General features: G+C 40.1%; 1 protein-coding gene across 2 annotated transcripts in view; it reads right to left on the bottom strand.

Annotated features, from left to right (window-relative positions):
* Window positions 1–25,555, bottom strand: part of numbl (NUMB like endocytic adaptor protein) — a 64,356-nt gene that overhangs the window by 21,071 nt on the left and 17,730 nt on the right. Inside the window, exons 1-2 of one of the 2 annotated variants that reach the window (XM_044118830.1) lie at window positions 11,469–11,588; window positions 11,209–11,331 (exon numbers count right to left, since the gene is read on the bottom strand). The exons of the other annotated variant lie outside the window; for it this stretch is intronic. Coding sequence (XP_043974765.1) covers window positions 11,209–11,249 — 41 coding nt within the window. The 5' untranslated portion in view covers window positions 11,250–11,331; window positions 11,469–11,588. Of the gene's footprint in view, window positions 1–11,208; window positions 11,332–11,468; window positions 11,589–25,555 lie in introns of those variants that run through there. 2 annotated transcript variants of the gene reach the window in all.

Raw genomic sequence — 25,555 nt, 5'->3', positions numbered from 1 at the left:
GCTGCTGCGATTCCAATCAAAACACTCATGTTGCATTTGTAGGTGGTGATTATGTAAGTGTTTGTAACACTCAACGTTGCCAAAACTCAGACGAAGATCCTAAGTGTTGCCAAAGAAGTGCAAAGCGAAACGTTTCCTGAAATGGTTGTTGCTCAGAAAGCTACAGTTCTTCTCAGTCATTTACATCGTTAGCATATGTTTGAAGCTTAAGTCAAGCAGAATCAGAACTAAATGAGACAGAATTTAAAAAAATGGCTCTGGTGTTTTGGGAGATTCCTGATTAAAAAAAAATAAATAAATAAAAAGTCTCTAAAAGAAGCAATGAATGAACAGATTATGGCCTAAGATAAGATAATTTAAACTTTTAAAAACCTTTAAAGTTCAGTGCAAAACCCTTGTTTTATGGAAGACTGGCAGAACCAAAAGAAGTGAAATTCAAAGTTTCCACAGACCGTGTAAATGGTGCAGAAAACCTGGACGAATGTGCTCTGGTCAGTAAAACCAACAAACTAAATTTTTGACTTACATGTAAACTACTTTCTGCTTGGGAGCCTCTAGCAAACAATTATTTGGCTGTGGACAAAATTAGATTCGGGTGAAGACAAAAGCCTTAAACATGCAGAAAGAATAGTTATAAATCAGAGCACATTGACCATCAATATGCTTTTGATTGGATCCTATGTGACAAAATTTGACCTATTTTGCAAAGAATGTTGAAGAAAAAAAATCCATCAGCAATCATGATGCATGATTTTAGAAATACAAAAAATCTCATTATTGGATATTGCAATGATGATTTTGTTTGTAATCAACGTACATTTTCAATCATCCATTTCATCTTTTCCACCAGTAGAGCACCAAAGTTTAAAATGCATTAGAGTCTAGTTCCAAATACTTTATTGTGGAAGAGGGGAGAGTGCAAAGGCCTTCTCACTTTGCAGAACATCTGCAGAAGTAAAAAACAAACTGGAGTGAGACAGATGGGATGGGCTGGCAGGCAGACAGACAGGCAAGGATACACAACATCAAAATAAATCTATAAATCAGCAGCACAAATGAACTGGAGCTGCACAAACCCACGCTAAAAATTCGAACTGCTTTACTGCAGACTACACAAACAGGAGGATCTGAGCCAAAAAGCACATTCTTGTTCCACATCCAGTGTTTGACTTGTAGCCATCTGGGCTTTATTGTTGCTCTGGAGATGGCAGCAGCCACCATACATATGATGTTGTTTGGTAAAAATTCTAATGAGTTCACACTCTTCTTCCTGAAGTCGTTGGTCATCTTCATATTCTTTTTTGATTTTCTTCTCTGTCACATCCAAAGATGTCTGAAGTTGAATGTCTTGTGATGGAAATGTAGGGAAATGGATTTCACAAGAATGAATTCAGTGTGAGAAGCTCGCCCACATACACAGACGCATAAAATGGAAAAGGAAAAAAAAATGCACATTTTGTCCCAGCTTGTAAAGTTGGTATTTTTACTGTTGGAACACCTAAATTGTTGCTAGCATGTTTGTGAGTTTGAAAATACCATCTTAGAAATCTATGCAAGCTTATTTCTCCCAAATTTCCAAATGCCATGAATTCCTATTGTCTGTTACCTCTGTGTTCACACCATATAAGCTTGGGTTAAACAGCCTCTGTGTCCGGCTGCAGTCAGTACTTGCCAGATGTGAGCTTGATTTGATATTTTTGGCTCTCCACCTCTGCTCTGCACTCAAAATAACCCTCCCCAATCCAGATGTTCCGTGTTTAGCTCAGAGACTTAAATTGGATGTAGTCCTCCCTTAGACATCCTCACGACTGGAAAACACTCAGCATAAAGAGGGAGGGAAAAGGAGCTGGCGGAGAATAAGGGGTGATTTTCCTGCAAATCTACTGAATGAGTCAGTGACACCTCACATTACGGTAAACCACATGTCTGTGAGGCTCCAGAGGGAAGAGGGGAGAGAGCAGAACGAGGTTGAGCAAGTATCCAGGAGTCTGTGGTAACGGTTTGAGATGAGTCATCGCCGAGCCCAGCGCTCCATGCAGCCACCTGTTTCCACTCTCTCGCACTGCTTCCAATCAACTTGTTTCTCTCTGTGTCTCAGCAGAGGAGCTGTGATTTCCCAAAAGGTGAATTAGAGTCCCAACTGAGGAAAAATAAACCCCCAAAGATCAGTGTTACAATCCGTAACCTCTAGAGAATGAAGGGTACGTTTTATTTTATTCTTCCTGAGAAGGTTAGTGTTCAAAATAAAGCGTTCTACAGGTGGAATGAATTATTCACAAGTGGAAAACATTTTAAATAGTTTCCAATCTTACCAGGATTTGATGTTTCAGCTAATTCAATCCAAAGTTGGACCTCTCAGCATTCAAATAGGTTGCATGGCAACCTATCAGTCTTTACAAGGTTCTTGTTAAATGTTAAAGTCAATCACAGCGCAGTTAGAAAAAAAGTCGAATAAATGTGGCTTGCAAAATTGCATCTGAACCAAAAGTAATGTTCTTTAGAGAGATGATGGGTGGAGATGTTTGGTCATGATGCACAGCATTTGGAACAAGAAATATCTCATATAAAGTATGTGTGTTAGTATATTTTTTTTTAAAGTACCTAAAATTACATCAAAATTATGCATGTAGACAAAAAAATAACAGCTACAACACGATAAAACGCTGAAACTCTGCAAACAATTTTATGAGATTGGTGGTTGTTTTCATGGCCGCAATAAAAGTCTGGTGGTTGACTTGTAATACTTATTTTATTCGGTCTGAAGGTTAATGTTTACAGAATATTTTGTCCAAAATGATGATCATTAAATAAAACCTAAGAGTAATGTCCTAAAATTATTATCTAAATTATAAATTATATTCACCAATCAAGCAATTGGAGCAAAAATGCAAGCCAGAGACTTGCTGGTAACAATATACCTGCACCAAGTATTAAGTCTGATGGTGGAAGGGTGATGATTTCTGAAACCACAGGATCTGGGTACAATGTTGTCATTGGACTCCATGAACTCCACAATGAACCCGACAATGCTAGAGGATAACCTGTCCATCAACTAAAGCTTGGCCCAGACTGAATCATCGAGTGGACAATAATTCCAGACACTACAGCAAAAAACAACAGAACAACAGAAAATAATTAAGTGTTGCAATGGCCTAGTCAAGGTCCAGAAATGACTAATTTGCAGTGATGGCACAAGCATATCTCTTCAAACTTGTTACCAAAACCTGCAAGCAAAATTGTAAAGAAGAGAGTTCTTAAAACAATGATGTGAGAGATTAATAATGTCACATAAAACACAAATACAGAGTTATTGCCGTTAAATGTCATTTGACAAACTGCTGGATCAAGGGGTGCACTTAATTTTCCCTATGGCTTTCATAAACAAGACCATATATTAATATTCAAAACATTTAATTAACATTTTTTTACCATATTACCAGGAGATCCTGTGGGTCCAGGGGGTTTCATGATGAAGTCTCATTGTGGGAGTTATGGTAAAATTGTCAGGTGCTCAATAACATGAAGCTAACTCCTAAAGCTGTGAAAGTTCATATGATTATGGGGCACAAAAACATTTTCTACCCTCACTGTTTTTACCTGTTCTTATTTATTTTAATAAAATAATTTGAATAGCTAATTTCCTAACTTTCTCTTAATGTCTCTACAACATAATTCTGCTATTTAGCAAACAGGAATGATGTTGGTATTCCTAACTGACCTAAAAATCTGAAGATGTTCTAGTCTAGTCTAGAAGAAAAATTCTGATTCAACTTAGTTTGTGCCCCCAACAGGCACTTCTTTACATATATATAAGAAGTAAAACAAAAGAAAAGACATATAAATAGGAGACATACATAAAAATCTTAAAGGGGAGGGATGATAAAGTGTACATCAGTAGTGGTCCAAACAAGGAAGGGAATGCGCCACCATCCATTTCTGCCAACACCAATTTCAACCAATCAGATACAACTCCTCCTACACTGTCCTGAATTAAAAAAGGGAAGCAGCTGTAGGGACGATGGAGAGCTTGAACCTTTTACTCTTCATATTATGAAGTCTCTGTAAGTGTGAACTGTTAGACTCTCTGAATCTTATTACTTGTTTTTATCCATCTGATTAGTAAATTTGTTGGCCTGATGCTAAGGTTGCCAAACCAGCAGATTAGGAAAAAGGTCAACACAGAGTCAATGTAGAGTATGATCTACATTGATCATATCAATCTGAAACAGAGAGTTTAATCAGACGAGATAGTCGTTGCTGATAAGTAAAATATTATTTTTTATCCCAAGGTAATAGTAATTTTCAACAATGTCTGCTCACCAGCCTTTGCTTACTCCAAACTCAATGTCCCTGTCAACAAATTTGCCAACTTGTGACCCTCAGTGTAGCGTATATAAATATGTGTACTCTCATGCCAAGGCCTGACCCAGTTTCTGGGCCCTGCAGACTTCAGCTGACACTGCGTGACCCACATAAGGACACCGACACTTGTCATCCCAAACTTACTGCCTTTCTTCCACCATCCCACACACACAGAAAACCACAAATGGTCCGCACATATGTGTGTCCATGTGTGTGATTAGCGAATAAAGGAGCATAACATAGCAGAAATAAAACAGCGGCCTTGTGTTTAGGCTATAGACTGACCCAGAACAGGACGGCCTTATTCATCCTAGAGGCTTATGAGGCAGTGTTGGAGTGCGGGCGACTGCAAGAAGCAGGTAAAATGGTTGAAGAGCAAAGCATTTCCGGGTAAATATCAACATGCAAGCTCCACTAACCATCTTAGATGAAATACAATGAGGCTGACAGCAAAGCCTTTCTGTCAGCACAATGCAGCAGAGAGCTGTAAACAGTACAGTGTGTAGGTGGCCTGTGAATCCTACTTATCTGGGAGTGAGGAGGCTGCATCAGTGATGGTTCTTCTGTTGCGGCTGTGCAGACCCATAAATGGCAGCAACTGAAGTAGATCTATGTGTATAGCTCTACGGTTGACGCCCACTGTGACTGCTGTCACTATACTCCAAGTCAATACCTCTAATGGCCACAAAGTCCACATCCGTCAGAGTTCTTTTGTACTTTAAAATACATGACTTATAATATCATAATAAAGAAAAGGCAGAAGAAAGTAGGAGTTTGAATCCCCACTCTGTCGGTCTGAGTCATTGTGTCCAATTCAGGGCACCACCTCATCAAAGAAGAAAAAAGAAGAATCCATCATGACGACCTTCATCCAGCTGATCTAGGATTACCGGCAGTCCTGGACAAGTTAAGGAACTTTTTTAGTAAAAACTAAGAGGCAGGCATTCATTTATCCTCAGCATGTTTGCTAAACAGATCAGCTTTGCTTTTAAAAATTCACCACCACAATTTTTAAGCCTCCAGTAGTTCTTATAGAATAATCTAGTATTCAGCCTAGAAATTGTGGCATGTGTTTAACCATCATCATTGTTGTTTATTCATTTAGAGATTGACTGATGGCGTGCTTGGCGACTGTATCTGAACACCTGCACTTCTGTTTAGCAAAGCTGTCACAGATTCGGCTCCCGGAGATTAACAGTGTGGAAATTATTAGGTTATGATAAACAGAATGACATAAAACTACTAAAGGTGGAGAGAAAGGGAGCCAGACAAGAGCCTTCAAAACCAATAAAATGTTAAATCAGATTCAAAAGTTCATGCTAGGGCAAAAGGAAAAAGACATAATGACTAAAATTATGTCACTATAAAAGCAAGTAAGTGCCACTACAGGTAAAAATCAGAAATTTTCTCTTAATAAAATAAAATACAAATTTTCTCTCTGTGATCACCACTGCATCTGTTGTTTTGACCTGAAGAAAACAAAACCGCAAGCTGATATAAATTGCTCAAATCTGTCAGAACAAAGGTGCAAATATTAAGGAAATTGCACTGTTTTGTGTATTTCCCACTTTGTTTTCCCAATGGAATATGGTTTTTTTGGAGGATTTTTTACACAAACATTATCGTTTCATCTGCCTGGAAGGACCAAAAATCCTGATTGATGGACTTTACCTGTCTGCAGAACAACTATTGGCTCAATGTCAACTGCGATAGTTACTATTTATCAATGTCAGAGGAATTTGTTTTTAAAGTCAAGTGCTGAGCAAAATTAATAAAAAAATTTTACATTACAGGTAAAAAAGGTCACCATTTTTTAAACTATTTTATTTGTAACAATGAACGGTAATAGATGTGGACTGCATCTAAAAATAGCGTCAGACTAATTATCAGTCAGGCCTGGGTGGATCCAGGAAACTGCTGGTTTCCAGTCAACTCCATCACTGTCAAATAGGATTTACTAATATCCGCTTTCACCATCCCCTAATATATGTTAACAAACACACTACACTTCTCCAACACATACATGCACATCTTCAAACATATTCTCTTCGCAGTGTTTTTTTTTTTTTTATTATTTGTCTTAAAATAAATATGAGTCAATAGAAGCGATGACAAGAAAACAGCTAAAGCAAAGAGCCACATGTACTGGAGCGATCTATTCCCCAGGTCCTGCAGCTGAGTGAGGAGGTCGATCTGGGAATCAGAAAAAACATCCTGCAATTAAAATGATCTGCTTTCCTGACTTCTCCTGCAAATAGGATTTAACTGGAAATTTAAAATTGCATTATGGAAGACATGCAGCAAGATGCAGAGAGGAGCAGAGCAAACAATCATATGAGTGCTGGTGCTTGCTCTGCATCTACCACACCAGGTCACTGGTTTAGAGGCCATATTGTTTTACTTTCAGTGTTTCAATTCAAAACAGGCATGAGGGCAGGAGGCAATATGGCTCACGATCCAGGGTGCCACAGTCAACAGGACACCACAAAATAACTTTTCAATCAGTCACAACTCTAAGAATGACATGAGTTATGACAACAATAACTGAGAGGCTTGGCAACAAAGCACGTTAAAGATCTGCTGTTGTTGTAGCAACTTTCCAGACCACTGAGGTTTTCTGGTTCTGGTCTGCTCTGCATTCCCAGAACCAGAACCCAACATGGAGAGGAAATATTCAGCTGAATGCTGTTTGGTTCTGGTTCCTGCTGTAACTCAGTGCAACTTTAAAACCACCAGTTTAAAGTTTCATTTGATTAGTAGTAATTGAATCGTTTTATATATTTTTTTATGTTTGACCAAATATAAAAATAATATTTCTTGTTTCATAATTGATGACTGTATGTTTTTATAATGAAAAGTACTTTGAACTACCTTGTTGCTGAAAATAAACTGGACTTAAATCAATTCTGTTATTGAGTTTCTGCTTTTGTATAGACATATTTTGTAATATAACATTTGTACACATTTTTTAAACAATTGATTAAATTAATCAAACTGATCAAATATGTAATTAAAAGCTCAGCAAGATATAAAGCTTGATTTCTACCATCTTGTGTTTTGCATCATCTTGGTTGCTAGGCAACACACATAAATAAGGTTGGGAATAAACCTGAAGCTAAATGAAGGTAGTTTACATTCTTAATTACAAGTGTGTTGGAAAATGTTTCCAATTTGTATTTGTATTTTTGTCTCTTAAAACACACACACGACTTCATACCTGTGTATGCCTGGCTGTGCTAGTCTGTATATCTGAATGTGCTCCAAGAAGCCAAATAGAGGGAGATTAACGTAACAATATCCAAATCCCCTCTGCCCTTGGACAGCAGGCAAAGAGGCTACAGACTAGGCATGTATTGTGTCCTTTGTCGCCGTGTGCATTCTTGTTTGTTCGTTTAGATAAATAGATTCCTGTCTGCGTCAGCGTTAGAGGACTCACACACACACACACACATGTCTGCATGCCAGCATGTCTGGGGCTGTGAAAACTGTGCGCCCATGTGTGCACCAGCAAGTTAATCTAAACATAGTGTAGCGAGGCATGAAGTGGAGCGTCCCGGTCGATACGCTCCAGCATGATATCGTCGTGTCGTGTTCCCACTTTGTATTCCCCCGCTATCATTATAAACCGGACCCCTCCAGGCTGGTGTATCACATGCACCAGCCTGGTGCATGAGGTACCAGGCAAAGCAGACAGCAAAGCAGACTGTAACGTTTCAGCTCTAGGCAAAGAGATCATCCTGAAATGAGGGACCCTCTATTGCGGCTGCAACACATTAGACTCTTGACAACCCCACCCTTATGACTTATTTGAACGGATTTACGTCACACTCCCCTGTCAGAGAAGACTGCCAAGGGGCCTGGTGTGGTTCTGATGACTCGATTTGAGAAGGTTCTGTGAATAGCAAACAGTTTAACACTTAAAAAGGATTTTATTTGTCTTCCCTAAATTCCCGAAACATTTCGGAGACCAAATAAATCCCTCGGTTAATTATTGCCTCTTACTTCCTTGGTTGACAAAAGAAGGAAATTGATATTTCCTCCATAATAACTCCACTTTACACTGACTTTGTTCTTACCCACAATGCATTGCACTTGTGTAAAACCATAATGCTTTTTAAGCTTCTAAGATGCGGCTTTTGCTGTCGTACCCTTTGTCTTATCCTCTGGCTCTGATTTGCTGGTTTTCATTTGTCCTCGTTTCACCCATCACACCATCTCTGTTGCATGCACTACTCTCACTCTTCAAGCCTGTTCTCTTTCCTTTTTGTAACACGCCTGGGATCTGGCCCCCTCAGCAATCCAACCGTGAGGGCAGGGAGTGAAAATCAGCAAAAGGAACCACTAGATGTGAGAGGGAGTGCAACTGCATTTGTTCAAGAGAATTCAAAGGGTCTTTCACAAATGTTTCAAAACCTTTTCACAAAATTCTGCTTAATTTGTTTCATGCAAACAATTAGAAAGTGTTTGTTTTCCTCTATGAAAGACTTAGGAATGGAATATAGGAGGAGCTTGGTAATGTTTGGCCGCACCTATAACACTGAGTTTATATGCAAAATGAAATATATGAGAAATATTCATGCTAAAGGTTTAGAGTTTTTCCAGTGGCAATAAACCCAGTAGTCTGTATCCTCCATGATTTACATGTTTCCCTGGTTCAACACATCATAATCCAATAAATGGTTCATTCTCAGGCCTTTGCAGAACTCAACACCTTGAGGAGATAGTTCAACTATTTAAACCAGCTATAATGGAGAAGTGAGCACCGCAGTGTCTGCAGATGGGTGGGCGTCTCTCATTCTCATTTGGCCAGTGTCCTGCATTCTTTAGATGTTTTCTTGCTTGAACACATCAGAGTTAAATGACTCTGTTATTAACAAGTCCCTGAAAAGCCAGCTGACAGGCTGAGGAGATCATTCAACTACTTAAATCAGCCATGTTGGAGCATCTAGAACATGCAGGACCCTGGATCTCAGCAACCACAAATACCCACCTTGATTCTAATATTTTACAACTACAAGAATATTCAATACGACAGATATGTTTAAAACAACAGACATTAACACCATTGCTGTTTCAACTATGCGACTTTGCTAGCATTAAAAGAGTCATCACCAACAGCAGGTTCCCATGGATTTATAAGTCATGTTAATATTTGTGGTTTGACCTCAACCAACACTTTCTGGAAAATGTAACTCACATAAATAACGTTACACAAGATCGTGCTTTTAATGAATTGGAAACCTACTCAAGTTGCTCCAACTCTTGTGCAGTGAGATAAGCACCAAAGCACTGTGCAACCCTCACAATCAGCAGGCATAGATACATAGATTAATCCAATGTCATGACAGGCCTTCCAAACATTATGTCTTCCTCGAGGCAAGAAGTGGCACAGGACTTTATCCCTGTCATCTTTTTTTCTCATCATCAATGCTTCTGCCACAAGTTTGTGTTTCAGAGTCAGACTGACTCTGAATGTTGGACACCTCACACGTCCAACGTTTACATATGAGGTGTTCACACTGGACAATGTCCTTGTCATTGTTGTAGACGCTGACATGTTTTTGTGCAATGACAGGGTGTTGCTTGTTTCATTGCTGCCTCTGGAATAAATCACACTGAACTCAGTATGGACTTCCTCTTTACACCCAATTATGAGAGCCTCAGATGTGTAGCAATGGCCTCACAGCTAAGAAGACAAGTACAAAATTGTCACACTGGCTAACATCTTTATAAAGGCATAAACCGCCTTTATAAATATTGCAAATTTCCCAGTCTATATTACACAAGGCAACATGACAGCTATACATTCTGTGCTACATGTCACAACACAGAATACACTATTTTGACTACAACAACACATGGCATCCAGAGAGAAATGAGAGCATTAAAAAATATTCATGTTCCACGTTCTGCTCTACTGCCCAATCAATGCCAGGCATCATCAGCACCATTCTTCAACAGGTCTTGAGTGTTTTATGACAGTGTGACCATCTGCACCAACAACACCTCTGTGTTTGGTGATAAAACTCCAACTCTAAACCTTTCTCTGATTAGCTTTAGGACAAGCAGCTGACAAATTAGAGCCCTAACTTCAGCGAGTTGGACACTGTGGCCCAAAACAGCATAAATTAAAGATCCCATGTAACCAGCAGGTTAGTGGTTGTGGATACAAAATCCCTGTCCAAGCCGAGACAACTCAAGTCTTTTATTTATCAACTTACTTTTAGCATGTACAATTTTGATCCTTTATTAAATTGAATCCTCCTTTACTCACGTAACAACTAACATTTTCAACCAAAACCTTTGTACTAAAGCGTGTGACAAACAAATATGAGAACTCAATGTCCACTGATGCTTGCCCAAAATGTGCAGCCATTACCTCTGAGCAAAAAATTAAAACATGTTGGGTGTTAGTATCAATTTAGCAGGTTTAATCTTTTCCATATGGGCATGGGGTCTAATGCATCTGCCAAGGCTGTAAGCTGCTATGAGCTCTGTGGATACCAGCTAGACCTATTATCAGTTTGGCAGAGACTCGAAATGTCACAGAGCCTGGTACCCCGAGAAAAACATCAACACAAACAAAGAAAAAGAGAAATCACTTTTGCAAAAGCTACAAGTCTTTTACGTTTGATAGAGGCTGCGGGTTGCACCCTTTTGCTGGATTAGGGTCAAGGTTACAGACTCAGAGCAAGATGAGGCTCCAAGTGCTGTCTGCAACTGCAACAGCTGATCAAGTTTGACACAGAAATCCATGCATACACAGAAAACATGCATGTTTGGCCATAAGGCATCAGCAGATGCGCACACGCAGGGTTCACACCTCCTGCTCTGAAGCCGACTCACCTGAGTTCAATGGCCTCCCCCATCTCGCTCTGAAAACTCATCAAGCACAAGATCCACAGGCGGATGAGGAACGATGCAGAGATGACGAGCCAACCGAGAGAAGAGAGGAAGAACTCCCTTGGACTAGCGGCCACAGCAATAACAGCACAGGGAAAGGATGAGAGAGAAGAAGAGAGCGGCAAGAGAACATGTGATGATATTGTGTGTGTGTGTGTGCGTGTGTGAGAGAGAGAGAGAGAGAGAGAGAGAGAGAACCACACCTCTTCTTAAGGGATTAACTTTGTGAAAAAGAAAGTCCTGACACACGCAGAGACACACACAATAGGACGCACACCCAAACACAGTCAAACTGCCCACGTGTTGGCATGGAGGAGCGTCTGTTTTACAGGCACACACAGATACTGTACACACACGCACGCACACATGCTCACAGCTGCTCTAAAAATAAATTGTTTGACGATCTCAGTCTTGAGAGCGACAAAAGATGGGAGTGGGAGGATTGAGAAAGCAGAGAGAGAGAGAGGGGAGGAGTGATTAAACGAGTCATGGCGGGAGGTGACATAGTTTTCTTTGCTCTTTAGCGACACTGGTCAAGAGTGTACTGGGGGAGAGGGCAAGAACCGAGCATGGAAGCAGGGGAATAGATGCAAAACATGCTTAGAGTGAGAACTGAAGTCGCGGTTAGCTAATATAGCAATTTATTACCAGGGGTACATGGTACTCCTCTGGTGTCGGATGCTAAGGGCAGGTCACAGCTGTGCGCCAGGCAGGGATCCAAACAGATGAAGCTGTGCAGAATGAAACCAACAGGCCACACCCAGACAAACAGATGGCTGAGCGAGGAGCGACTGTCATGTTTGGGGTGCAGTGGTTTTTGCTCCAGATTGTCTAGCCAGGAAAACATTTGCTGGGAGAACTGGAGAAACATATGGAACATCTTAAAATGTCAGAGCCTGTTCAGGTGAAATGCCTCTGCTTACAGTTCCAGGAGGTTTGTGGGTCAAGTGTTTAGGCTATGATTTATAAACCTATTATGGTTAACTTTATTATTTTTTGTGATAGACCAGCACAGAGTAGTAGAAGAAATTAAATATGGCTTTGCAAGTTGGCGAAATGTGAAAAGTGTGATGTATTTGTACTGTAGCAACTCCCTCTCAGTGACCCCCACTCTTCTTCATTATTCCATAAAATGTTTTGCATAACGTTCTGCCAGCTGATAAGCTGATTTGTTGCCTGATGTGAACAACCCGAATGGCTGCCATCGGATATACAGAGATTCCTCAAACTCGCGTGAAATAATCAAAGCCACACTCCAGGGGTAAATGGTAAATGGGCTAAACTTATATAGTTCTTTTCCAATGTTTTTGATGAGGGAATAACATTATAAAATTATATAAAGCTTAAAAAAGTAAATTTCACATAATACCTCCCCACTTTTAAGAAAGGTAGATATCAAAAAGAGAGAGGTTCAGACAGATAAAACTTACATCACTAAGGACTAACTTGAAAAGGAAGAATTTGGATGTAGAGACTTGGGATAAGAAGGAGGGTTAGTGGAAAATGAACTAAACTAAAGCCAGAGTAGGAATCTTATAGGTTACAATTGAGCTACACACTGCAGATGGAGAAGGCTTCAGTGCATTCAGTTATTCAGAACAGCCAGACCACCCAAAAGCACAACCAGCAGCTGGCCTATCTACTACTGCAGGTTTTACATCAACATTCATAAAGTCAGGAAACAAATAATACATCTCAGTTCTGAAGGGTTGTCCTGTCTCCAAGACAACATGAAGAGACTAAGAAAGTGCTGAGACTGGAGACACAACAGCAGTCATGTTGGCTCTCTTTGCTCCACAAGCTCCTCAGCCACCATGATTCCATCACATCCCCTAAGCTGTTTACGCATCAACACCCAGAGCCAGGAATCAATGAGGGATGGGATCTAGAGGGATCAAAACGTCCTTGTTGGACTCTGATTCTGTTCATGAGGTTTGCTAAAGACACAGCACTCCAGCTTGTAACTAACTGGCAGAACTAACCGTCTGTCGATATTCGTATTGTCAGACGCTTTCCTTTCAGAATTTATTGTCACATCTGCTTAAAGAAGTGACAATAAATGCTGAAAGGGCAAACACTGGTGGGATTCCGTTGTACTGAAATGCTCCCCCCATGAGGGAAATGTGTCTTACTACTCGTCATGTTAAACCAGACCACATTTAAGTTGTTGTAGATCCTCTGCAGCTAATAAAATGTGTGTAGAAAGACAAAAATAATCATATATAATCCTATTATGTGTGCGCATGCCGTTATTGGCACAGCTACAGAAAATTACTGCTGTGGCCTGTCTAGGTGGTAAAATCATAGAAATGAACAAATCTGCTCAAGAAGCTTTTTTTATTCAGTCTCACAGAATAAGAGACTGAGACTCTTTTTCTGTGTTTTTCTGCTTGTAATAAAAATTACAAGCAGAAACCAGAACTGGCAGATTTTCAGTTTGACCAGCGGAGAAAGAACAAAAACAAGTTGTTCTAAACAAAAGAGGGGACATAGTTATAGCTGCTATAGTTAGCTCCATTTTTGGACTTGTACCTGCAGGCTTATGGAACTGCTTTGTAAAAGAGGCTAGTAAGGTGTTTATTAAATATGAAAAAGCACCGAGATGTAAGACGGCATTTAGAGGTGACGATTAAATAGAAAAGAAACAGTCTGCCTTTGGGACATTTCGTCTAATTGGCAAAGTAAAAGGAATGTTAAAGGAATTAGAGCAAAGTTAGTCTGTTTTATCCTTTAGAGTTTCCTCCTCTATCTGTCATGAAACATGCTGGATTTAGAAAATGTTTACAGTAATTAATTATATGCTTTAGGAGACTTAAAACTGTGCACTCCACATAATTTTTATCTTTGATTTTAAGGAAGCAAAACCCTGTCTAAGAGTAACAGCTCTTATGCACACACAGTGTGACATCACCCCTGATCCTAATATGAATATCAAACAAACATGGAAGGCGAGACAGCTGAAAACAAAAACAAAAACTTTCAATGCTGTTAAATATGACTTCCAAAAAGATCAGCTAGGAAGGTTTTGAGCACTTTCCACTGCCTACTCTATAGACTAATGATCTTGATCAAAATGACTTTGTGTCATAAAGCGTGTTTGGTGAGGTGGTGAGGCAGCAACGGGAACCCAGGGTATGGTGAAAAAATTATATTTAATTAAGGAAATAAAGCAAAAACACAGTCCAAAAACAATCCTAGATGCCGGGCAGCACGGCCGAGCGGAAGCCTGGGCTCGTCACCGGTAGCAACCGGAACACTCACAGAAAGACGGACTGGGCGACAAGACGTAACTCGACGTTAGAAGACGTTAGCAGAACGTAGCAAGACGTAGGACCCGACGAAGACAGACACACACAGGTGACACTAAATACACAAGAGGGTAATCAGGGAACGAGACACACCTGGGAACTAATCAAGGGAAGACAGGACAACACGGAGACTCAGACACACAGGAAACTTCAAAATAAACCCAAAAAACACAGATCACGACACTTTGTCCTCCTCCGCCTATTCCCTTTTCTTAGGGACTCTTTCAGCAGCGAGATGAACAGATGGAGGAGGGAGGAGAGCGAGGGCGAAAGGAGTCTAAAAATAGGTGGAAGACAAAACCACAGAAGAAGACAAAGACAGTTGGAGTCTGTTGGGAAAGGTGCAGCACATGAACCTTCGCAGAGGTTCGGGTTTTCAATGGTGGCAAAAACCTGAACCTGAGTGTTTAAGTCTGTTGGTTGATATTTATCAACAAACCTGTTGATGAATAGGTTTCTCCCCAGGACAGATGCTAATATAAACCTATTAAAACTGCTGTGTGGCTATGAAACATGCTGATGTCACCAGTCAGGTCGTAATAGACCCACAACTTGTTCGTGGGGAGTACTCTACCATGTGGTTCCACTTACAGCAGAAACACATTCTCTGTGTTTGTGAACGTGTTAAATCTGACTATGTGCCCTTATTACCACCTTGGCTCGGCGACTCCCTAACAACCTGTTATTTTTACCCCACCACATCTGAGTGTAAATCAGCCACTTCTCACAGAACACCCAGCCTCTGTTAATTATCTGTGCAGGAACAAACAATCATCGAAATCAGTGTAAATAAGGAATCAGGACGTAGTAATCAATCTCAATCAATTTTCCCTTTTCCTTCTCAGAACTGAAAACTTCCACTTTTTTAGGGGTTGTAAATTCATCACCAACCTGCAACTTGTTGGGAATCTAGTAAATATTAGGTACAGCAGTGGTATCCAAATATTTTGTCAAAACCGGCACACTCACAAAACTGGTGAGCCACAAAATTAATTAAATAAAAAAATTGTTTGTGAGTTATTTTTTAGCTTTACCCATTCAACAATAAACATTTCATGTTTCCAACTGTTGCCTTGTTAAAAGAAAAACATATTATTTTTACATTGTCATCAATTTTCTGGCAATTTTATTTTGATATCCAAATTTTTTTTACCATTTTTGACTTGTTAGGAGATGAAGAAAGCAATTTCAAGGGCAACAAATGGTCCCTGGCCTACATTGAGTTGAAAGTGTCAAGGTGTGCACAGCCTCGTTACGTTTCCGGTTTTATCACTTTTAACATCTCATTTATCGTAATTAATTTATCTGAAAAACAAATATCTGCTAGATTTGCTAATCTGCATCCAAAGCCATACTTTACAGAGAGGTGACAAAGAATCAAAAATACAGTCAATTGTTCACAATTGTCACAGTAAAACATAATAGTGGAAGTATTATGGTCTGCAGCTATATTTCTTCTAATGGTACAGGTATATTTGTCAAGGTGAATGAAGTAATGAAAAACTCAAAATAATAGCAACCACCCATCTCGTTTTGAATTTAAAATTAAGTTAGGTCACTGTAACTAAAACCATCCTAAATATTAAAAAATGTTTTTGCTGGTGTTTGCACTCTTATGAACACATTTCTAAGCTATCTGTAAACTTTATCCGGCTTTATTGAATTAAATGCTAATGACTGAGTCATTAGCTCAATGGAAAGATCTGCTTCCAGACATCTTTACCTCCAGCTGTAAGCAGACTGCTTTTTCCACTTCACTTATCGGGGCTAGAGCCAAAACCATAAGATCACTTTTAAGCAATTAGTAAACACTGCTTTGTTTTCCTGTTGTTACAGAAACCAAGCCAAAGGCAGAATGTTGAAAATCAACCACTTTACTATAACATCATTTCCTACAACACACCAAATGGTCCAAGAATGCTTTCTAAACCTCAAAATGTGTTTATGCATGTGGCAGGCAACATAATTTTACTCCTCTGTAATTCAGAGACAATAAACAGAGATTCTGGAGAGAATAAAGCTTGAATAATTTTGTTCAACAATAACAAACTCCCCGTAAGAGAAGGCTGACTGTTATTCACATTGAGGATATAAAAGCTGCTTAAAATTCCTGGCGGTCTCCTTTGAATAAAGACTAAAAGCTGGGGCATTGTAGTCTGTAGTGAAAATTGACATGATTGCAAAAAACTATCAATAACTCTGTCGTCACACAGGACAAACTTCAGTGGCTTTTATTAATATTTTATGTTTTATATCAAGTTCCAAGTGCAAACATTTCACGACCTTTGGGATGATTTTGTGTGACCCTGACTGGAGTTCAAGAATCGTATAAATTTGGCCTCATGGGCTTTAAAAGATGTGGTTGGTTTGGATCAAAACATGTTCATGTCTTAGGATGGCCTGGTCAAAGTCCAAAACTCAAGTCCAGTTGGGAATTTGTTGCAAGGGATGAAATGTTCTGCTAACAGAGATTTTCCATCCAATATGACTAAACTTTGAGCTTCTTCACAAAGAAGAATGGGGAAAAAAACTCAGATGCTCTAAGTATTAACTCAAAAGGGCAGAATCCAAATGTATCCCGCACTTCCCAGATATTTATCAGTGAAAAAAGAAACATGTAACACCACTCATCCACTTCAATCTGTGCACCACTTTGTGCTGGTCCAACACATAAAATCCCAATGAGGAAACATTAATATTTGTGGTTTCAACTTCATGACAGGTGAACAAGTTCAGGGCCCATCAATGCTTCTGCAGAGCACTGTAGCAAAAGCTGATTCATCTTGACGGACTAAAATTTGCCTTTTTCATGCAGGTTAAAATCTGCAGGCTGTCTAAAAGCAGAGCCAGTTCCTCCGCTGTAACCTGACAGGCTGACCTGTCCACTCCTACCTCTGGTCAATACTGCTCTCTCTTTTCCTTCTCTCTCTGTCTCTTCCCTCTGTGACTCTCCATCACCATACAGCTCCTTTATCCTGACTAAACTCCCTCTACAGACTATCACACTGCCTGTAGTTAAAGACAGGTAGTGTGACTAGAACAGAGATGCACACAACATGATCAAGACTTTACATGAAGAGAACCACTGACACCTTTAAGGTCTACATGCATGTTGATTTTGTTACGCATAAATAATGTGAGGCTAAATGTGAAGTAGCAGTTCCCATATCCTGTTCCTTGTCAGCATGGCAGCCTAACTCCATCACGCCATAGCGCGCACACACGCGCCTGCACAGACCACGTGAAGACTCGGCTGCTGCATGGCAACCAGATGTCATAGCAACCAACGTTCTTTTTTCTTTTTTTTTTTTTGTAGGATTAAAAAGGAGAATTGGGGGAAGAAAACAAAAACAGGAAGAGAAAGGACTGAAGAAGCAACATGAGTAAACAGACATGACTGAGGTCATATGAGACGTAGAAAACAGCGAGTGCAAGAAGACCTGTATTCTCACTGATCAATACCAGGTGAAACAAAAGAGAAGCAGTCATTCTTCTAGTCATCTGCTGACATATTAATGTATAGCGTATTATAAACATGAGAGGGCCCTAGAAGCTACTTTTAATTACACTGGAAGAGAAGGAAACATGAGTGCTTCATTTCACGGCCCGCTGCGATACTACCACTCTCTCCTTCAGGCTTAATTTCCAAACATTATGGGACTGAGCTATTAAAAAACAACATGGAAATGAAAATAATGGAGAACTTGCATTATATGCATTCCCATAAAAAACTGTGTTGAAGAGACTGCCTCACACTTGTTCGTGTCACAACATTTTGCGAACAAATTCAACGTACCACATTTTTACAGTACAAGAAGCATTAAACCCAACTAGTTGTCTTCAGAAGTAACCAAGTAAGAAAATCAAGATTACTTTTAATTCTCCAATCATATAGAAACTAGACAAGAGTATTTATAATAGAGTGTTACAACTGCAAACCTACTAAGACATGATTGTCCACTTAAAGAGGGCAGGCAATGATGAGTTTAGTTAGCAAAGCAGCCAGGAGGCCTATGGTAACTCTGGGGGAGCTGAAGCGATCAACAGCTCAGGTGGAAGCATCTACTGATGTAACAACGAGTTTGACACTCAACAAATCTGGCCTTTAAGCAGAAGTGACAAAAAGAAGCAACTTTTGAAGCTGTAAGGCAGAAGGCCATGTGCTCTCCATCAACGTGTTCAAGGTTGAACTACTTTACAAAGAATTAGCCAAAAGTTTCAGTCTGTGTAAGTGAAAGGCTGGTAGAAACCTACCCCGTCAAATCTGCACCTGTAACTGCAGCAAATGAGTATTGTATTGTCTCCAAGGGTGCAGGACACTGGTCCATATCAGATCTTTATCTGTAAGACATTTTGAAATGTGTGAATTATTTTCCTTTCACTTCTTACAGTTAAGCACAACCCTGCATTGTTCGATCATAACTAAAATACACAGAAGCTTAAAGCAGTAAAACAACAAAATGTAAAACAAGTAGAAAGTGGTATGGATATTCGCAAGGCTCTGCAGTAGCACACCAAAAACATGACCTGGTACTTACCCTTGTTGCATTTATCTTATAAAATTTTACTTATCTAATGTTTTCTTCCTGAGAAAATAACCTCTTATCGTCTGGTTTTACTCTGATGCCTTACAGTTCTGTTTCTCTGTAGATAGGACACACACTGGTGGATGGTGCTCTCAGAGTAATTCACAGAGAGCAGGGAAAGTGAGAGGCTTTGTTGCCTGTGTAGCAGCGTCCCTGCTGGATATTAGGAGTATTGCTGTCATGGCAACAGAGCAGCTGTCTGTGTGCATGTAGCTGATCTCCATGATCCAGGTCAAATCACCCAATATCTCACCTCAGACCTCCAATCCAGACAGGGAGAGCTACTTCCTCCCTTTTTCATTTTTTTTTTTAAACCAACTTTCTAAAACGTGCTTTAAGAGCTGTAAATATTTGGCCTGAAATTCACGAGCTGACTGTCACCACAATCCAATCATGCATAATGCATACTCCTGCATGTAAAGCATAAACCTACAAGGCCCAAAAAGTATACAATCAATAGAGCTTTTAAAGCTTTTAGCGACTGACTCCGACACTCGCAGGCTTCCTGTCTGACAAGCTTCTACGTTGTTTGATGCATTCCTGAAACAAGATAACTCCATGTTCTTATAACTGCATATCTTTTGAAATGTTCTTACAACAGGTCAGAGGCTGGGTTGATCCATATGTCATTCTCTTTTCATATGAGTGACCCCAACCATCTGTCTGGCTGTGCTCAAATTTGTCGTCTGAGAATCCATCTTGCATTTTTTTTATTTTATTTTTTTTCTGGGTCACGAAGAGATGGTTGCATCTTCACCAGTTCCTTTAAATTACAATAATCCTTACAGCAACACCTTGCGACGCAACATGTTTCAAGGGAGAAGAAAATATCCCCAGTAGGACAAAGCCCTTCAGAGGAAAATCACCCCAGATGTGGGTCATGATTGTGGCCTGCTTTGTTGTGGTTTGGGAGTTTTGGTTTCTGTGGAGAGGCGAGACAGGATGACCTTCACAGGGTGGTCGTGTCTTATCGACCAGCACTAAAAGCCAAACGCATGGAAGAGGAAAGGGTTTTAAAATTCCAGCCATGGATTGTGGTGGCGCTGCAGCACACACCCGCTCTGGTCTGCTGAGAGGGGGTCAATACACTTACTGACCAGAAAATATGGGCTCACACATGCAGTAGCTGAGAAATGATGAGTCCAGCCAACTAAATTAAACAAAACATGATTTTTTAAAAATTAGGGATTGGATGGATTATATTTAGAAAAACTAGAGAAAAGTTTCAGAATTGAAAAATAACTTTTGGAAATCTTCAAAGTACGGTATACATGTAGTTGAAAAGCAGGAACGGAAACGAAAACAGAAGCTACTATAGCTAAATGAAAGTTGGAAAAATAGAAGAAAACAGGGCTGCACTATAATAAGAAACCGTTCAACGATGATATTATGGTCAGTATTTCAATCAGTCAATTAAACTGCGGTACCAAAAACCCAGCAGATGGAGAAAACTGAAAGCTAGATGATGAGCAGAAGAAGAAGAGCAAGAGCTGATTTTGATTTCTTACCAGGAACCTCAAGGCAAACACTTCCTGGTATGAAATCTTTTCAATCTTATTTTTCAGTTCTTTTCTTACAAAAGAAAGAATAAAAATATTAATGTTGCTGTGAAAATATGTATCTTGTTCCGTTCTTGAAGCATAAACAATCGGCAACAAGATGGAAATAAAATGTGGTTGTTAGTGGTAGGTAGATAGATCCAAAATATCAATAATATCAGTACAAAGTTTTCATCAGTCTCAGATCAATATTAACGTGAAAAGATTGATACATTAATTTTATATTCCATGTTAAAATTAAATTACATTTTTGTAAAATACTTTCTCTACAATAAAAAAACGATTTCCCTTTAATTTGCTCTCAAATGATAATTTGTTTCCCTTTATTTATTTAGGAAGCAATGCACAAAAATGTGTTTTGTTTTTCTGTTGTTTCTGTTTATGTTGACACATGCAAAGTATCTAAATTCAGTTCTAGGTTTTAACAGTAATTCAAAGGAAAAACCATAAAAACACTTAAAGGTTAGATGTTTCGTGATGCATCATATTTCAATAATATGCATCGGAATTGGCATCTGCAACACTAGTTCAGTGTTTACTTGGTGTCGGATCAATGCCAAAATTTGCAGTATTGCACACCTCTATTGGCTGCCAACATCAGCCACATTTTAATTATCAGACTGATTTGTTAAAATATCAGGATACTGATGTTAATGTCGATACGTTCTGCACAGAGAGACGTTAAGGCCTTAAACTTGGGTTCAGACTCGCAGACTTGGACGCCTGACAGCGGAAACGCAACAGCCCACCAAATATGCAGTTTTTGTGATTTTGATTCACCACAAACAGATTTTAAAATGGCGATTGCAAATTAATAAATAGTGCAGACGTAGCAGGGGAAGACAAAACAAGATTTCCTGTTGGTGAAAACGTCCTATTATGATTTCTAGAGAAACGTGGGAGCATTCAGCTCCTGCGGAAAAGAAGGAAGTTAAGAGAGATTGTAATGAGTAAACAGAGGCGAGGTGAGGACTCTGTGGCAGAGAGACCAGCCGGGAGAAGGAGGAAGAGGACAAAGACAAGTGGACTGGTGTTTAGGCCTGTTGCTAGAAAACAGACCCTCAACAATGGCCACTTTGACACAGAGCCGAGGAGCACATGAGAGGAGAAAAGGAAGAGAGAGAGATGAGTTAGGACATTCTTACAGTCACGTTCTCCCCCCATTCCAAACTCTCTCCATGTCCAAATCCTCCTTGAAAGCAATACAGCATCTCATTAGGAGCAAAGGGAAGCCACCTCAATTGGCACCATGTGCCCTGGTGAAGCGTGGCTCAACAAAAGGGGGGGATTTTTTTTTCTAGAAAGTGAGGAGTACCGCTCTACGAGTGCGCAGTCAACACCCACCCACCCACCCCTTTCCTGCCAATACAGATTACAGACATGCACCACAGATGGCCAGCGTGTCTCGTCTTTTCACCGCCACCACGACCGAGAATAATGCCCAGCGGTGGCCCCTCCTCCTCCTCCTGCGCTGCCTTTCTCTTTTGTCAGCACGTGTGTCCGTCAAATGGAAGCGTGTGTCTGGGACAATGGCAGCCAGACAATGAGTCCGCCCACCCCCCCCCACCAGGATGCTGAATAGGGGGGCACGTGGGCCTTGTCATCGAAGGAACAATGGCGCTGGGAGAGGGAGGGCGTGGCACCCCAGCACCGAGGGCGAGGTGAAGCCTGGGTGGCCCTGAGGTCATGTTCCAGCTTGAAGGGCTTCGCTCGTTTCCACACAGCAGAAATTAGAGTAGGAAATTACGCACAGGAGAGTTCTGCTAAAATTTCAAGATTCTAATCTAACTTTTTATTTGGAGCTAAATTATCCCTCAAAGTTTCCATTTCAGGATTGGAACGTAATACAAGAAGTTTCATTTGTCGACCAATTAACTGAGCATTGTTCATGATACATGAGCACCTATACTGCACACTTCTAATGTAATGAGAAACAATAACAGTATGCAGAGTCATCTTGTGTTGGTGTTTTATGCCTCTTGTGTGACGTCAGGAAGATTCCTGCAGCCATCTACTTTTTGGAATATAAAATTTCAGTATAACTGTCACTTCAAGGCAATGACCATCCTAATTCATTTCAAAAACACTGTTATCTCCCTGAGATTACAGTAAAATATAACAGAATAGCAAAATCAATCTTTTTTATTTACAGGTAGGTGATATGTTTTAGTAATGTTTTTACAGTGTAGGTTTGCATTTGCAAACTGCAATATTTTTTAAATCTTTTTGGTTTTGCAGTAATTTTTATCTATATAAGTTATGTTATGTGGGTCTTGACAATTAATGGTAACCATAGCAACCAATAACTGTTGGTTGCTATGGTTGTTGTCGTCTGCAACTGTGACACAGAAATATCTGGGCTGATGTTAATCAGCAACTTGATTTTTTTCTCTCTTGTTGGAATAAGTGACTGAGTGCGTCTGTTGTGTAGTGAACCTATGAACACAGAAGGGTCACATCAAGTTCTGAATGTGAAAAAATTATAAACTGGGTGTAAAATTGGTGCTATTCTGACATGTAGCAGACAGGTTTTATTCACGCTTGCTAAAAAGGCCTAGTAAAAGTCAGTGGGAATGTTTAAATATCTGTAAGTAGTGAGAGATGCCATCAGTTTATCATTCAAGCCTGATGGGAGCCCAGATGGTGAGTCGAACAAGATGCTCGCTGACGCTGCACCTGATACAGATGGAGATACTTTGGCATATGATGAAGCTGATGCCCATGAGCAAACATTAAACCAAATGGCCCAGCCCCAGCTGTTGGTTCTGCAGCACGAGGGGCCGATTTTCTCCAATGGGCGACCAACGGATGCATCACACCTCCTGGGACACCTTTGATGTGGCTTATTGGATTAAGCCCCGGACAGAAGGGGTGTCTCAAGGTGCCCGTGTTTATGTGTACGCTCATAAGATCATGTGTGCTTGTTTGTAAACGTAGCTCCATTTTGTGGGGGTCAGAGTGCATTGTGAATTGGGGGGAGGGACGGACGCTTGGAACAGCTGGGCTAAGTCTGCAGGGGGACACACCGACAGGAGAGCTTCGAGTGGGGGGAGGAAAAATAAGAAAGGGTCAGACACGTACATCCAGGCACGCAGGCAGGCAGGCAGGCTGTTGACAGGCTCTTTTGAAGCAGCAGCTGGTTAGACTGGGGGTCCTACCAGCTGTGCCTCCACTGACCTCTCCTCACAGATCTCCACCTCCTCTTCCTCCCCAAATTCTGCTTCCCTTCCCCCCCGGCAGGACAGATTCCTCCCCAAATGCATGCAGAAACACACACTTGCGGCCATCTGTCAGGAGTGGGACAGTTGTCTCCCTGATTGCTCCATAACAGGGCGTCTGCATGGGGAAAGACCCCTGAGATATGCATCGCTATTCTCAAGCACGCGTCTGGACAAGTGTCCTCTGACATCAGAGGCAGCCATCACTAACACGGTTTGGTATTTAGTATTTACACCTCTTTAAATTTATCCACATTTTACCAAGCTACTGCAACAATTTTCTGTGGATTTTATTAGGGCAATAAGTGTGGCGCAAAATTAAATCCAGCCCTCTTTACATTAAATAAAATCCTGCAAAATCAATTGCCTTAAGAAGTCATGAACATATTTATATACAGGGTTTTTTTTTACTTGAAACAAGAATTATTATATTTTTTGTACAGTTTTGGTTAAATTGCTTCACTGTGGGTTCTTTTTAACCTGAATACTTTTTAATGATTAATCGACGGTTAAATTAATGGACAATTATTTCAATAATTGATTCATCTGATTAATCATTTTAAACTTAATCCACAGTTTATATGGGATAATTTGTTGACATGACAAACTTCAAGTGCCCTTCACAATTGTGCCTTTATGAAAAACTGGTAAGAAAAATGGTAGCCATACACAAAAAGCCACAAGAAATGTGTTCACACTTTGCCACAAATCACGCAAAGGACACAACAATCATGAAAGATGATCTTCTGGTCAGATGAGACCAAAACTGAACCTTTCGCCTGGGCACTAGTTGTTATTTGTGGAAGAAACTAACTTTTCTTGCCAGCATTTCCCCCTGATTGTTCAAAGCAAACAAGGAAACCCCATCAAGCTGTGGAGAATATGACTAATAAACCTTCATGAGAAAAATATTCCATGGATAATTAATAAAAACCAAACTTTATGCACTGTCATAAATAAGCAGGGACATGAGGTTGTGTTCAGCTGAAGTCATATTGTTGGCTAAAAATGGCTGCTCTATGAAAAGTATTGTCCCCATCATCGTCTTTAAAAAGCTGCTTCCCTGACAGTATGTCTCACATTTCCCAAATCAAGCCTTTTGTTAAAGAGGCCGAGTCACGCATCTCGCTGCCTGCCTGTCGCTGCTGCTTTCTTCATTACGATCATCCTGCCTGACAGCAGATCAGCACCAATTAGCACTGATTTATACAAAAACAAAAAAGTTGCCTCGGCTCTAATGCAGGCAGCATCACTTCAGAGGAGCTCATTCAGAATCAAGCGCATCCACAGAGTAATTGATTCAAGCTCTGTTCTTGTTTTAATGTTGTTTGTAGCTGGCAGGAGCAAATCCACTGGAACTCAAGAGAACAAGAAGGCAGAATAGAGAGAGAGGACCGAGGCCAAAGAAATGTTTGTTTTGGAGAGCAAAAAAAAAAACATATTAGATTCATGCTCAGGGAACAGAGGAGTGGGAGAAGTCTTCTTGTTATTTTTAGTGTCTTATTTTATACAATCTGTTACTTAATTGGCCTTTTTGAATGGACACTAACTGGCAGCAGAAAGGGAATAGAAACAACCCCCTCAAAAACAATCTAATGAAACCATACACAGGCAAACCT

This window comes from Gambusia affinis, linkage group LG06, assembly GCF_019740435.1.
Source record: "Gambusia affinis linkage group LG06, SWU_Gaff_1.0, whole genome shotgun sequence".
In the NCBI taxonomy this organism is placed as follows: Eukaryota; Metazoa; Chordata; class Actinopteri; order Cyprinodontiformes; family Poeciliidae; genus Gambusia; species Gambusia affinis.
Note: the sequence above shows the minus strand (reverse complement) of the source record. Positions and strands in the feature narration are given on the sequence as shown.